This window comes from Xenia sp. Carnegie-2017, unplaced genomic scaffold (assembly GCF_021976095.1).
Source record: "Xenia sp. Carnegie-2017 unplaced genomic scaffold, XeniaSp_v1 HiC_scaffold_2, whole genome shotgun sequence".
Taxonomy (NCBI): domain Eukaryota; kingdom Metazoa; phylum Cnidaria; class Anthozoa; order Malacalcyonacea; family Xeniidae; genus Xenia; species Xenia sp. Carnegie-2017.
The window spans coordinates 552,361-567,679 of record NW_025813482.1 but is presented as its reverse complement, the minus strand read 5'-3'; the positions used below and the strand labels follow the sequence as shown (position 1 = coordinate 567,679).

The window sequence follows — 15,319 nt, the reverse complement described above, 5'->3', positions numbered from 1 at the left end:
AGCTGTGCTCTTAAGACAATAATTTTTGTACTGTATGCTTTATCGCTAATGTGGACTTCAAGCTCATTTTGTAAATATGTCTTTAGTCGGTTGTAGAAGCAATATCTAGCAAGTTCAAAGTCTAAAAATTTATCATGATATTTTATTTATAGAATCGAGATCATAATGGACATTGAGAAAGTATGGACCCAAGGAAAAGAAAGTTTTGAACTCTATGTGTGATAGTCAATTATATAGCACCAAGAGAAGTGTTGAAATTGAAGCAGGAAAGGCTACTAAATCTGCATTTTATAAATAATTTGCAAAGACCATGTAACAAAATAATCGTCAGAGAATACAATATACATACATATATATACAGACTGGCATGCTTAATCAGTGAAAGATACACTATGAAGACTGTTTTATGCAGAGCGGTGTTTGAAATTAAATGAAGATATGATCTTCGCACTTTGCTGGACAATTTAAGCAATTGTCTCATGAACCTGAAAAATTCAGGTGACTCAACGGGATTCGAACCCATGACCTCTGCGATGCCGATGCAGTGCTCTGACCAACTGAGCTATGAAGTCACACAGTGGTGAACAGGTCAATTGAGCGTGTCACCTGAATTTTTCAGGCTCATGAGACAATTGCTTAAATTGTCCAGCAAAGTGCGAAGATCATATCTTCATTTAATTTCAAACACCGCACTGCATAAAACATTCTTCATATGACATTCCTTTCGCGAGAAAACATGAGCCCAACAAAATTGACCTGCTCACTACTGTGTGACTTCATAGCTCAGGTGGTCAGAGCACTGCACCGGCATCGCAGGTGAGTCACCTGAATCCCGTTGAGTCACCTGAATTTTTCAGGTTCATGAGACAATTGCTTAAATTTTCCAGCAAAGTGCGAAGATCATATCTTCATTTAATGAAAGATACACTGTTATCAACTAGGGTTCTGACATTTAATCTAATAATAATTTAGATATTATGCCATCATTTTGCCAGGATAAATGGAGCACTATGCATTACTGAAAATACAAGATTCCCAAATACCTAGAAAATAATATCTTGGCTCCTGATCCCAGTCAGTCCACCCTCTCTTAGGGGTAAGGACAGAAAAGAGAAAAAGGTGGACAAACTAGTTCAAATATAAATTGATAAAATGGGCTAGATTTTACTGTAAACTTTTTTTTCTTCTGAATATAAATACAATCTTGTAATTGTTGCTTGATTCATTTGACGAAGATTCATTCAATGAAAATTCATATCATTTTTTTAAAAAAACTACTTCTAAATCTTATGAAAACATCTTCATGCTTAGTATTGCGTGCTTTATTGTCCTAGTTTTATATAATGACAATACAGGTAAACTGATTTTTACATGAATCATGCTGGATCTTTTTAAATTGTCTTTTAAAATACAAATCACTCAAAGTCATTACAGTTGCCATAATCGTTCTAAGTTATCTCCTCATCTGTAATTAAACCTGAGTAGCCTACACTCTGATTTCATGTGTTTCAAAAGCAACAAGTTACTTATTTTTCTTCAGTTGTACCACTTGTGGGAGTGTCTGACAAACAGGTATCATACCTACCGAAAAAAAAATTTTGGAAGATTTGGTAAGATTTATGAAGATTTGCAAAGATTTCATTTTTTCAAAGTATTGGCGAAGAAAAACATCACATTTCCTTATTTTCTTTTTGGACTCTACATTTTGAAGTATGAAAGCTTTTCAAATGAAGGATAAAAGGGTGGAGGATTGGAGGTATTGTCAATTGTTGACTATCCTACTTGGTAAACGTTTCAGGCTTAATTGAGATACAATTAAGAATTTATCGATCTTAGCATTTGACATGTTTAAAGATCACTGGTCACTGGATTTTTAAAGGTGATGCCGTATGTCATACTTCCAAGGCCATAATGAAATATGGTTCAAGGAAGAATCAAAGTCATGGAGAGGTCAAAATTTTCTCATGTCTTATTCCATACTTTCAAAATTCCATGTTTCTCATTTTACATTTCAAGAAAAATAGCCATCTAAAAACATTTCACCTATGGTGATGTTCTCGTACATCTCACGCTATGATTCTCACAGGTTTTTCCGGACATCTTCTGATTGAAATATTTCTCTAATCTAGTTCATGTCAAATTTTACATCAAATCATAGAAAAAACTGGTGTAAAGGTTAATGATGTAATCCATGTCATGGGAAGATTGTACAAAATATGTCATCAATCGACGCTTAGATTTTTAAGACATGTATTTCTCACTTTCGTTTCACGGTTCCAACACAGCAACGTATAGCTGACCATATTTTATTACTGCTGTTTTAAGCAGATCTAGAAAAATCGTTTCTCGGGAATTTTATCTTCAATTTTGGTGAAATTAAATATTTGGAAGACAGGAAACGAAGCAAGCAATACAACAGCCGTCACATGATAATCCTAACAAGGGAGAATCAGCTTCTCCGTTGGGGGTCCGTTTAACTGGCCGATAAAATAAAAAATAAAGTATGAATGGAATTTTTTCACAGCCTTAAACCAGTTGCCACAAGCAATTTTCTGCTGTCTTTGTGTCAAAATATTATCCCTGAAATTAGAACATGAGAAAATATGAAGCAACATCACATCGACATAAAGTGAGGTGTTAAATTTTCCGGTTCATCTTAACCAATCATAATCATCATACGGCTTATCACAGTGTACAAGATAGACGAGACGAAACCATCTATTGTATCAGGGCACAGATAGCCAGGAATAACATTGCACTGTCTAAAATGAAAAGGCAGTTGTGTAGTCAGACGGTCTATGATCGAAAGTTTGTTGAAACTAGCTACCCGTTTATTCCTGCGATACGAGATCAATACGAGAATGTTTCAAATGCTACAACAGTTTCGTCAAACTCTTTAACTTCACTAGTGAGCCTGATCACGGAGTTAGAGATGCAATATGGAGGGTGGAGCAAGGAGAAATCATACATCAAAAATTACGACAGCATGCCATCTAACGATGGAGAAGTACGACTTGAAAAAATTCTTGGATCAAATGATGACGATAGTCATCCCACTAGAAACTCTTGCCGATTTCAAAGAACGAGAAAAGGTAATTAATGCTAAGTATACTTTTAGTTTATCTTGAGCGGGTATTACTTAATTTCGGCAAACACAAATATACTATGTTGAAATATAAGAGAGTTTCAAAAGTCAAAAAATGAAGATAACTTGATGGCATTTAATCTGAAGAAAGATTTAGTTTTTTTACCACAGCGACACCATTTACACTTAACAAAATGACAATCTGGCAAATTTTCACATTAGCACCTAAAATTTACTTCAAATTCACAAATAATATCAAAGAACGGATTATTTTGTAACGTAAATGGACATAACACGATTCATGGCTCCTTAGGTCTACAATCGTATGTTGTTTAGGAGCCATTTTCTGACGGCATTTGAAAGTCTACAGTGAAATTCAAAATAAAGAGCACGGTCAATTATGTATATAAACACAAATACTTTAAAATATTAATAGATATTGTTATCACAATTAAATAGAAAACGGAAAGCTTTTAACCGGTGAAATCGTGTAAATGCTGATCATCACACAGAAATCGTTTGTTTTAAATTAGATCTCGTACATTTACGACGCAAATTAAAGCAACAAAAACAATTTTGCGGTTTAAGGGCTTCGATGAATTTGCGCAATGCGTTCACTTTCATATCATTTGAAAAATTGATTCTTAAAGCAATATGCCGACAATGGTTGTCAGTTATTGAAATGTATATTTAGTAGCTACTGCAGCATTTAATATATATGTGAAACGATCACGACAGTATTTTATGTCTACAGCAACGCTGTATCAATTCTGCATTTTAATTGAGTTTGATATTACATTCTTCTTGTTCATGGGAATAAGATCATGACTACTACTCGTATAAAAAATGTAGTTTCTTCATGATCCTAAGATCAAGTCAAGGATTTTTTTTGGAAAAATAGAAATTAAGATGTAGATTCTAAACAACCAATTCTCATATGTCTATTTGTCATATCGTATGACGTATTTTACACAGTAAAATAATACAATAACACAGTACAATAGAGATATTTTCTTCCTAAGTTTATTTTACTGGTGTCAATGAATATCATTCAAATCAAGTTACAATTTTTTTTATCAAAATTTAGTTCATTCTTAATCTCAATCCCTATTCCATCCTTTGTCGTTTTTGGTGAGTAAATTAACTCTTTCATCTAAAATCAAATTCAAAGAATTATTTTATTGTAATGCCAGTGGCTTAACAGTATCAACAAATTCCGTTGAAATAATGAGCGCGGTGTTTTCAAAAGACGCACAAAATGCTAATTAGTCACATCTCTAAAAACAAGTTTTCCAATGTTGAATGGGTGCATGGACAGGCTTGTTGAAAAATTGTATACCAATATGTTAAATGACAATGTGCGCTATATGTAGTAATGAAAAATCGCCAAATAATTGCTTTTATTTTTACTATTTGTCGTAGTCAATCGCCCATGTTCTTCAAGTATACATCGTTCTTGGCGCCCAATGATTTATGATTTCCGGAGAGCGTGCTAACGCAACATTTACGCATTCTGTTTAATGCTCGAAAATTATTATGTACATTCATGCTTTACACTGAAAGTATACTTAGCGTGTATATATATGTTTAAATGATTCAACTCGTTGGCGCAAATATAAGATGAAAAAGTGGAGCTCAAAATACAAATAACGGGATGAATGGTAAACTAGATCAAAATCTAGGTGAAATAATAAACGATTTTATTGACAATAAACATAGGCTAACGAGGTTAGCTTGAAGCAGTGAATTACTTGGAATCGCCTTAGAAAATTGAAAGTAGACAGAAAACAACATAAAAATACAACAAACTGTCGTATTTTTGAAAATTAACATAATAACATGGAAGCTAATTTATCTCTTGTGAATCAAATTTTAGAAAAAATTCTGACCTTTAAACAACCTGTATGACTTGTTAGTAGCATTCCACTTTGACAAGTGACTCATTATTGCGATAGCGGATTAAAATTATTAGAAAAACTGAAAAAGTATAATAGAAATTACGGTAAAAGCAAATCGTATTTAGATAGAATAACATCTGTAAAAACTGATTTCGCAAAATTTTACGGTAGAGCTGTTTATTATTTTGATAAATTTAATTAAATTATGGTATCTTCTGGTTTTCATCATATCAAATATTTTTCTGTTAGAGCACAATACACGTTTATGTAATTGAGCAAATAAGTGAAAAAGTTTATATATATCGGATACAACTGCTTACTCAATGCAATAATAGAATTCTATTATTTAATAATCCATAGCAATTGATCGTATTGAATTTAAAAATTTACCTACAACATTATCTATTTTGGTGGATATTATATCTGCCACTGATTGAAATCTTCATAAAAAGTTCATTCATACTCATTCTTAGAGATCGATGAAGCTCGTCAATAACCCAGTTATTTCTTTCGCAGCTATGTCGATTTACTCAAAAGAAACTTACTTCTCTGCATTCTTTTCTATATTTGACTCAAACAAACACTGGCAAAAATATCGTGGGACATGTTTTATAAAAATTACTCGGATTCAACAACCTGGAGCACTAAATATACGTTAGACTAAGACCTTGCAAACTTAACACAAAACAACACTGTCAATATTGGCATTATCTTTTCATATCCTTATTTTTGTATTGGCCTTTTGTTCCATTCATTATATTCACATATATACATGCATAGGCGTAGGAGAATGATTGAATGCATGTTGTAATTCACTGAAAACAGTAGATTTCATAATAAGAACTCAACACTATATATATTGCAAATATGAATTTTAGTTTCTCCTCCAGCACCCCCACAAATATCGATATTCCTATGCCTATGTATATATGGCATCCAAGCCTCAGATTACAGCACACACTTTGAAGTAGGTACCGTCCAGTTCACATATTTGGTAAAAAATCAGGTTAAGAGATAGAAATAACTGCAATATTTATTCTGTATAAACACGATGAGAAAATTAAAAATATACGTATGTAGCTTCCTGACATTGTGATGAAGACGTTTATGCAACAGCAAGATTCGTCCATCACCGCGTATGTAGATCAACTAAAAACACACAATTAAAACATAAATAAGTGCTTGAATGCATACGCAGGGGAAAATTTATCCATTTTTACCAACTTTTAAAGTTATAATGAACTATCAAATTTTCAAAATTCCATTCATGCAGGTTCAATACAAAACAAATTAAAATACATTTTGGGTGAGATGATCAGGCGGCAAAAGTTCTAGACAGAGGCGTAACTAGAACGTTGATTGAGGGGGGGGGTGGGGGGGGGGTGGTGTAAATTCATATATTCAGTTGTGCCCTGCTGATTTCTTTGGAAATTCAAATCACTTTCAAAAGAAATCAGTAGGGCACAACGGAATAGATGAATATGCACCTCCCCAATTAACGTTCCAGTTACGCCTCTGGTTCTAGATCGTCTTTGAAACTGTAATACCCAGAGAGCCCTAAAAGGTTATTGTTTCTTTCGATGAAAGACGGAATTTCTTATTTTTAAAACAGGGTAAAGTAAAAAAAGTCATTTATGTAACAAAAGGTATATATAATATATGAAATGATAAAACTGATGTAGTCAAATATGCTTAAAAAGCAAGTAAAATTTATACTGATTGCATCCCACCGATAGATGCATGATCACTGTGATGGCATTCCAGGCACACAAAAGGCAACAAATATTGAATGGGTTGTCAAAATGGTTAGAGATTCAATTCTGAAAAACGCCTTCAAAATGTGCTTTCTTTACATATATGTACCTTTATAATTATATACTCCATTTAGCCTAAACAGGGTGTATTCTTTTCGTATCTTATAAAAAAATAAAACTTAGGGACTATTAGAGAGGGTTGACTTTATTGAGGACTATAGTACACCGGATTCACTTTGTTTTACAAAATTCTCATCAAAATGTTTATGTTAATGAAATATAAGGCATTACATATAGATCTGTTAAGTTAGGAAAAAGCAACTATGAATGCTTCCCATCACGAACTCGACCAATATATAGAGCCAAAAATAGAAAAAATATTCATAAATATATTCCAAAAAAAATCATTCAAAGGTATATTTTGTATAAAGAAGGGAATGAAATAAAGAAAGATCTTAAAAAATTCTTGTTCTCGAAACAGAGGACTTAATTGAAAGGAAGTGTTGTAAATGGAGTAACAAAAATATGTTCATCCACACATATAATTAAATATTGTCAAGATAAATCATTTTGTCTCTGTTTCGTTCTTACTTTCGTTTATACAACTCATACCTACAAATCATAGCTGTATTCCATCTTCTATACATATTTTAAGAACTTTGTTCAAGCCAGGACTAAATTATAGAATTATGAAAAATGATTCTTAAACCGACAGCCTATATGGAGAAATAAATTCAAACTAAAATACAGTTCTGTTTTGATCTTATGTGTCATGTTTAAATAAATACAATATAGTTTGTTAAAAGCTGCGTTGTGTTTATTACAAAGAGAAGAGGACACGAATTAATTCAGGAAAGTAGAATGAAGTACCAAAAAATAATATAGAAAATTTCATAGATGTGTGACATATCTACCAAGGCTGGAAATTAAGGATTGTTACAGTTGTCCATCTTTTGTTCATTTGCAGATCTTATTCCTTTTAACGTAAAGCAACCATACAAGAGGCGAACGAGAAAGATATACGACAGTCAACAAACGCTTGAACTTGAAAAGGAATTTCACTACACTCGTTACCTCACAAAAGAACGCAGAGCGGAGCTTTCAGATTCGTTGCGACTGACAGAGAAGCAAATCAAAATATGGTTTCAAAACCGCCGCATGAAATGGAAGAAAGCAAAGCATCCGGTCATACAATATAAGAAAAAACTAAGCTCCAGCAGAAACAAACAAACTGAAACTAATTGTTAAAATTCAACAGTTGCCCATACGTCATGTAAGATTTATCAAAACAATAATATATATTTCTGCTTTTAGCTAGTTAAGAGTTTCATATAAACTTCACGTAATATATAGTCATTTTTGCGACAAAAATTGCTCTTTTGTATTTGATTCGTCCCTTAATTGTGAAGAAATACTTGCCACAATCAAACATTCTTAAAAATCGCAATAAATAATCGTATTTGTACGTTTAGCTATATAGAAGATAGACCTTTCGCCAGTGATGAAGTAAACAGGCAGTCGCATCTTTTTCCTTTAATGTTGACTTGAATAGTCAACGATCTTAGGCCAAATTAGACATTTCGCACCTGCTTAACGCGTAGCTAGTCAGACAGTCTTACGGAAGTATGGCACTTTCTCAAAATAGTGTTGTTTGAGAATGTGCGCCAGTCATCATGTCTATACATTAAACAGCAAATAAGTCATGAAAATTGGCTATGTACTAGAAGATATCAGTCTTGCGGGTAAAATAAAGATATGAAAGACACGAATGCCTTTATTGAATAATCTAAATGTACTTACATGTGTAATGTATATTAGCTAATATTAGAACAATCACCTAAGATAAATCAATAAATACATTTTATTAGTGAGTCGAATGTGGTCTTAGATAACTGCTGTGAAAACGCATTGTACATTTGTACTACAAGAATTGAGTGTCGTAATAAAATTACAAGTTTAAAACTCCTACCTATTTGATGTGGAATTTTTCTAAAACATGTCAAATAAAATTGACAAAAAGTTTTATTCTAGTTTTTTCTTAGCACTTTAAAAAAGTTACAATTACCATGTTTGAATACATACTATATAAAAAGCTCTATCGATAGTAAAATCAGTAAAATTAAGCATTGAGTAAAAATTTACAAAACCTGGTTAGCTAATTCAAAGTAACTACTTAGTGTAAGCCTAGAATTCATGTATCGTAGTTCGTTCGTCTTTACCTATATGTCACATCTCAGGCTTTCCTATTCAACAATTGTAATTTGTAAAACGACTTTAATTGTCGGAAGCCAAAAAATACGGTACTTTTTACGATAAACTGTGACGAGTAACGTTGCACAAAAATCAGCATTAATACCCACTTGAAGAAACAAAACATCTTTTGTTTTCACCGAATTATCTCGAGCGGAATCAAAGAAAAAACATAAATAATGACTTTGAAGATCAAGCAAAAATACAATATACAGGCTAACTTATTGGTATGGTTGTCTCAACTCAGTGCTGTCCGCCAGCATGCTGTGTCAGCAGTTAAAAGCCAATAACTCGGGCCTCGGTAAATATTTTGAATAAAATATCCAAAAGAGTTCATCAATTGTACTTTTCATATGATAATTTTTTTCATACATCCAGCCAGTATATTATATTAGCTGATACTCATGTAAAGAAACATCTGAAAAAAATTAAATTACTTACGTTTGGCAATGATTTGGGTGTTTCATTTGATGATGCTTTCATTTTAGAGTTTGGTGCATTATACTCAGGTTCAAAGTAATTGCGTTTATATTTCTACTATAGCTATACGATTAAAAGGGTATAAATCATTGGAAAATGCAACAGATGTTTGCATGAGGTATTAATGTCATCAAGGTACATTTTCCATTGTATATTTATGGAAACAACAAAATCTGGAACGCATTTTTCCAAAAGAATATCGTGAGGAAAAAAAGGATCATAAATCATGGGATGGCGATAATTGTTTGAGCGGCTGGCGTAGCTGTCAAAAATGAGATATAGCTGCCCACTTTACAACTATAACATGAGTTCTCGGTGCCATAGAACCTTACACAAGGTGCATACCAATGTCAAATTTGATTTATGCCCTCCGTTGCGATGAATTTAGAAGTCTATATTGCCTTCAGACTGGCGCCACGTAAATTCACAGTATTATATGCAAGCCTGTTTATGTAGAATCTTACATGATTTAGCGAAATACGTTCAAAATTAATCTATACTTATCTAAGTCTCGAGAGATACAATTTATCTAGTTCTACAACAATAAAGTTATTTATATTGGTTGAACCGTATACAAGCGAGATTATTGTTCAACATAACGATTAAATTGGTTTCCTCGCTGCGATTTTCACTTCATTCACTCTTTGAAGAGGAGACATGAAATCTCAGGTCACTTGATTGATTAAAGCGTAACTCCTTGGTGGCGCCAGAAGGCGCGTTAATCCCAACAGTTTTACACGTTTTCTACACTTTGGAAGGATTTTTTCTTGTCAGTTGCAATATAAACTTCAAAAAAGTGAGAAGCATTCTTTCTAATTTAATACAACACAAACAGACATGCTGCAATGATGGACTAAAACAACAAAATACAATTATCTTTGTTCCAGTTATTGTTGGTCAACTTCATTTCTATATAAAGTAACTGAATTAGGCTCATTTTTTGGCAAACATTGACAACTATAAACGTCTGAAATTAGACAATATCTTGAATTTGAAAATAAATCACGACAAAGATGTTAACAGTGTGAAATTATGTCATAAATCTTCCAAAATTGACGGGAGACTTGGTTGTATTTGTCTTTCATTGGTTGAAATCAATCACGTGCGATCGGATTGCAATTAACGTACAGTTTCTTCTGACGTTTTGCATTTCATGTGTCGTATTTGAAATAAATCATAAAACGCCAAACATGAACAACGTTAACCTTCCCACTAATTTGTATTTTCATTCCATTGATGTCGAGCAGAGCCACTCATCACAGCATGTCGACACAGGCCTAACAAGAAACGCATGTAGTTTGATACAGCCGATTATTCCCGTTCTTTCCACCAATGGTTATAACACCATTCCGCGACCAGCAAGTTTATGGTCATTTTCGAATACAAGCGCTGATTCTGAAGCGCTCTTAAACAGTGGAAACGGGAGTCAAGAAATACGAGGTAATGAGCAAGCAACAACAAATGGGATAAGTACAAACCAGGTATATTCATGGATGAAGAAAAAACGAGGGAAGAACGGACAAGAAGACGAAAATAGCGAAGGTAGGCGCTAACGAACAAAACTACACCCATAATATGATGTTTTTTTGTTTTAGCTAATGCCTTGCAAGCGTTAAGAATCGATATCGTTGCTTTTGCCGGCATATTTTACAATCTTGATAATAATTTCTTTATTTCAAACTTAGTTGAGATTTGTTACCCGATTCAAATATTTTTATAAACAGTTATACTTAGCATTCATCGAACCCGATTATTCTCTCAAACATATATTATATGCACAATAAATGTATGTTTTTGAACAGTCTATAAATCAGAATATAGAGAGCATCCGTATGTATTTTAAGGGTGGGCCATATACTAAACGCGTACTTTTATTCACAAAATTCAGTCTCTTTGTGAAAAGGCAGCCATGTATAAACAGATACAAACCAAAATAACCATTATACATTGAAAACACTTAACAAATTTGAGAATAGCTTTGACGTATTTTCACAGACTGGATTAAGAAAAGTGTACACTGCAATAGAGTACATGAAAACATTGCTGGAGAAACTATCTCCTTCGAAAATATTTGCTTCACTATAAATTAACTGTTAGATTGTGTTGACGCAAATAACAAAATGAAAGCCGTGAAAATTCACTTGTAGCCAAAGTATAGTCTGTTAAATATAATGAGTGGGTTCATTGTTCTCATTTCCTCAATAATAGTTTATGTCGCCATAATACAGAAAAATAAATCACAGAATCACGATATTAGTCTTTGAGCAAAATCCATTCAGATGAATAGTCTATTTACCCTACGCGTCCCTACTTTGATTGCTCTTTATTGTTGAAAAAACCATCCATTTTTATCCAGGCCATATGCCCATAGCTTTTCCTATCAAAAATGTTTCTCAATTAAGCAATTTCCTTGGATGGTGTAAAAATTCGCCCGTTTATGACACATTGCTGTTGTTGAGCAATATGACGCGCATTTAGCATATTCACTAATCTCAACACACGATGGAACACAAATAAATATATTGACGAGGATGAATTGTCTACACTATAGCTTGTTTACTGTTTATAAGCCTATATAAACTTAAACAAGGTGATTGTGCATTCTTCTATAGCTTACTAATCGTAAAGGAACATTCATAATAATGCTTTAAGTTGACATGAAATTGACAATAGTTTTCTATACATAGTGAAGTGTGTCTGAAATTGAAAATGAACGTTTTGGGTAGGAAATCACTTCACAAGGCATTCATCTCGTCGAAATAAAAATATCACGTACATTTTAAGGTAATTTTTACTTTCTCCATTGCACATTTAAGATCATCATTTATGGCTTCAATATAATCGTAAATTAAAGGATAATAAGTATATGTACCAATTTCCTGAAAATCTTCATGCGTGGTTTAAACATAATGCACAAATGTACTAGGAACATGTCAAAAGTGGACTGGTTGGATTCGAAGACTTCCAAATAACAATTACCGTACAATATGAACTTTACAGTCAATCCAATAAAACATGGGGCTTAAAAGAACTAAGCAAACGCGATAAAAACACCATTTCAGTTCAAAGCTATAAGCAGAAAATATTGTTGTACAAATTGTGAAAACTCAGCAATATATAGCTTCAAGAAAAGTACGTTTAAAGCTTTTTTGTGCTGTGTCTGCACAGTTCAAAGGTATTTCTAATGTGAAAAGTGATTCAAACTCATATGATGTTATTAATATGATGGGTTATGTAAACAAACTCACTGCTTTGAAAGTAATTTCCATTGTAATATATTGCTGCGTTATCAGGAACAATTATAAATTTGATTGCAATTGAATATTTTTGTCACCCGTTATGTACCCAAAAATTTCTTTGATTTATTAATAATCAGCAAAAGACTCGATTTGATGATTTTAATCCATAAAGAAAGGAGAACTTTTGTTGGTATGTCTATGAAGCTATTACCTAAATGTGATATGTGGCAATATAAATAGCAGACAGCAGATATCACACATATTATGTCGAGTATGTGAACTTGCTGTGTGGAAATTTTTCTCCTCTATTGAGGCAAATTGCCAAAGACATTCTGATAAAAATATCTTGAGAAACCCAGCAGGGAGAAGATTTTATGGACATGTGTAAAGTAACCCAGAATTTCTATTTTGAGATTACATTAACCAGTGGTTTATAACTTTCAATTCTTCTTTAGATGCTGAACTATTCGTCGATTCATCACGAAAACGTAAAGCTTATAGCAACTCACAAATATTAGAATTGGAAAAGGAGTTTCATTTTAACCGTTATTTATGTCGACCTAGAAGAATCGAGATAGCAAACTCGTTAAAACTGTCAGAGAAACAAGTGAAAGTTTGGTTCCAGAACCGAAGAATGAAACTGAAAAAAGACGAAAAAATTAAAGAAGAGAAGGAAGAACAGCAAAAGAATAATTTCTTCATTCATTCAAATAAACACTTTAATCAAGATAGAACAACACCTTCAATTATGAAACAATTGTCAACTTTTCAACCATTTCCACTGCCTGGTTTTACAGCTTACTCTACGTTACGATGACTCAAGAATTAATACAAGTCATTTTATAATTAGTGATTTGTTAAAAGTAAACAATGATAAGGAAATATCTAATGCAAAGCTCGATAAGCATTAACCTTATTAAACTATCTTATTATAAAAAGTTTGTAAGAGGTGAACTTTACAGATGCAAAGCTTTCCCAATTCAGATTCCAGTAATTCTAGAATGCAATTATTATTTTTAATCACCCCCTCAGGGCCTAACTTAAATAAATTGATATTCCAAATTTAGTTTATATTTGAATGATATTTCATCAATGCTATAGATAGTTAGAGAAAGACAACAAAGGACTGGAATTATGTGCAAGAATTTTTCCATGATACAACTGAAACGACACCACATGATGAAGTTTATCGAAATTTTATTCAATACTTTTTCCAATTTCAATTTCTAAAACCACCAGAATGTGGTACATATACGGATAAAAAATATTCTTAGCAATAGATTCTTAAAAATTACATGCAGCATCTATATTTGTAAGCTTTGAATAGAAAAAATTGCATAATTTTGGTGTGAAATAAATCAATGTGAATTAATTCATAAAAATTTATTGCATGGTACACATTCTTCCTGAGAATGTGTTAACAGAGGTTAAATGAATGTGATTTCCTGATCAAACAGTATTAAGGTGATGCTGTTTTTAATACTAAATGAATTGTTTGGCGTTGTATAAATTTGAACACTGTTGAAGAATGGGGAGAATGTATCGCAAGCCGAATATAAATAAAAAATTATAAACAATTTACATCATTTTATCACTCTATATCAACATAATATATGAAAGTAATCTATATATCACAATTGCAGAAAGTATTTCAAGCACTGTGGAAGAAAGCATTGTAAAAACCGAGAAATTTTTAATTTTACATGAAAATTTAACATCAGCAAGTTAATTCTTTTTTTTTGAAAGCTATTTTAAGATGAAATAGGTAACAGAAGCAGGTTTCCAAAAATATAAGTTGTGAAGATTGCATTAATAGTTAAAACACTTATTTATAGCATGATAGAGAACTTTTACGTCAAATCAATCAATTGATACCACTATCAGAGATGAATATTTTCTATTAGTGTTGTTGAACGATTATACGCCTTATAATCCTCTTGTCAAAAATAGTTGTGTATGCTGCTTTTAGCATACAGACAAAATACTGGATTATTGCCTAGATTAACCTTTAGGATATTTTGCTAAAGTGTGTAAATTGCAGTCTGCCCGCCAACACATTTTTTACGATATTACCATTAAAGATATTAATTGAATTAGGCATGGTTTTTTGGTTGCTACTTAATTGAACTAAAATAATATGTGTTTTTTCAATACTCTTAACGAATTAAAGAAACCATTTTATGTAAACAAACGGATTGAAGCAATTTTATTAAGTGTTGAATTAAGTCTATGTTGGAGAGTTTTTTCCTGATATTAATTTATCAAGGATTATGCGTGCACGTGTGAAGATAACTCTAGTGGAAATTTAGCCAGACACGTGTGACCGCAATTTATTCATAGGATCTGGGAACGAGTATGACGAAGGGCTTATTTTACAGAGACCAAAACGTATAGAAATACCGTCTGGAATTTATGCTTTCACAAGTGTCATATAAATGCAATTTGAAGCATCAGTGATCTTCAAGAATCATATAATAATAAACATGTCAATTTATTGAAGAGGGATATTGGTCAATTTGTAAATAAAACACATACAATACCAAAATAATGCATCTTTCTTCTAATAAAAAATGAATTTAACCGGAAACAAAACCATGCATTGACTCGACAAAG

At 32.4% G+C, this 15,319-nt stretch overlaps 2 protein-coding genes and 1 long non-coding RNA gene across 3 annotated transcripts; 2 read left to right on the top strand and 1 right to left on the bottom strand.

Annotated features, from left to right (window-relative positions):
* The first annotated feature begins 2,543 nt into the window (after positions 1-2,543).
* On the top strand, positions 2,544-8,705 carry LOC124440669 (homeobox protein Hox-B4-like). Its single transcript, XM_046991082.1, has 2 exons — positions 2,544-3,092; positions 7,705-8,705. Exons 1-2 carry the CDS (start codon positions 2,768-2,770, stop codon positions 7,983-7,985), a joined length of 606 nt encoding a protein of 201 aa, XP_046847038.1. The 5' UTR covers positions 2,544-2,767; the 3' UTR covers positions 7,986-8,705.
* On the bottom strand, positions 4,164-7,769 carry LOC124440670. Its single transcript, XR_006946714.1, has 4 exons — positions 7,608-7,769; positions 7,350-7,411; positions 5,374-6,132; positions 4,164-4,238 (listed from the first exon to the last, which is right to left on the bottom strand). It is a non-coding gene; the product is annotated as an uncharacterized LOC124440670 (long non-coding RNA).
* A 1,911-nt stretch (positions 8,706-10,616) lies between the features above and the next one.
* On the top strand, positions 10,617-13,772 carry LOC124440616 (homeobox protein Hox-D3-like). Its single transcript, XM_046991020.1, has 2 exons — positions 10,617-11,009; positions 13,162-13,772. The coding sequence occupies exons 1-2, from the start codon at positions 10,658-10,660 to the stop codon at positions 13,521-13,523; spliced, it is 714 nt and encodes a 237-aa protein (XP_046846976.1). The 5' UTR covers positions 10,617-10,657; the 3' UTR covers positions 13,524-13,772.
* The last annotated feature ends 1,547 nt before the right edge of the window (positions 13,773-15,319 follow it).

Bases quoted from the DNA above. Each gene is read 5' to 3' on its own strand.
- LOC124440669 (XM_046991082.1), top strand. From the start codon at position 2,768: ATGAAAAGGCAGTTGTGTAGTCAGACGGTCTATGATCGAAAGTTTGTT. The intron at 3,093-7,704 runs GTAATTAATGCT...GTTCATTTGCAG, and splicing joins ATTTCAAAGAACGAGAAAAG to ATCTTATTCCTTTTAACGTA.
- LOC124440616 (XM_046991020.1), top strand. From the start codon at position 10,658: ATGAACAACGTTAACCTTCCCACTAATTTGTATTTTCATTCCATTGAT. The intron at 11,010-13,161 runs GTAGGCGCTAAC...ATTCTTCTTTAG, and splicing joins AGAAGACGAAAATAGCGAAG to ATGCTGAACTATTCGTCGAT.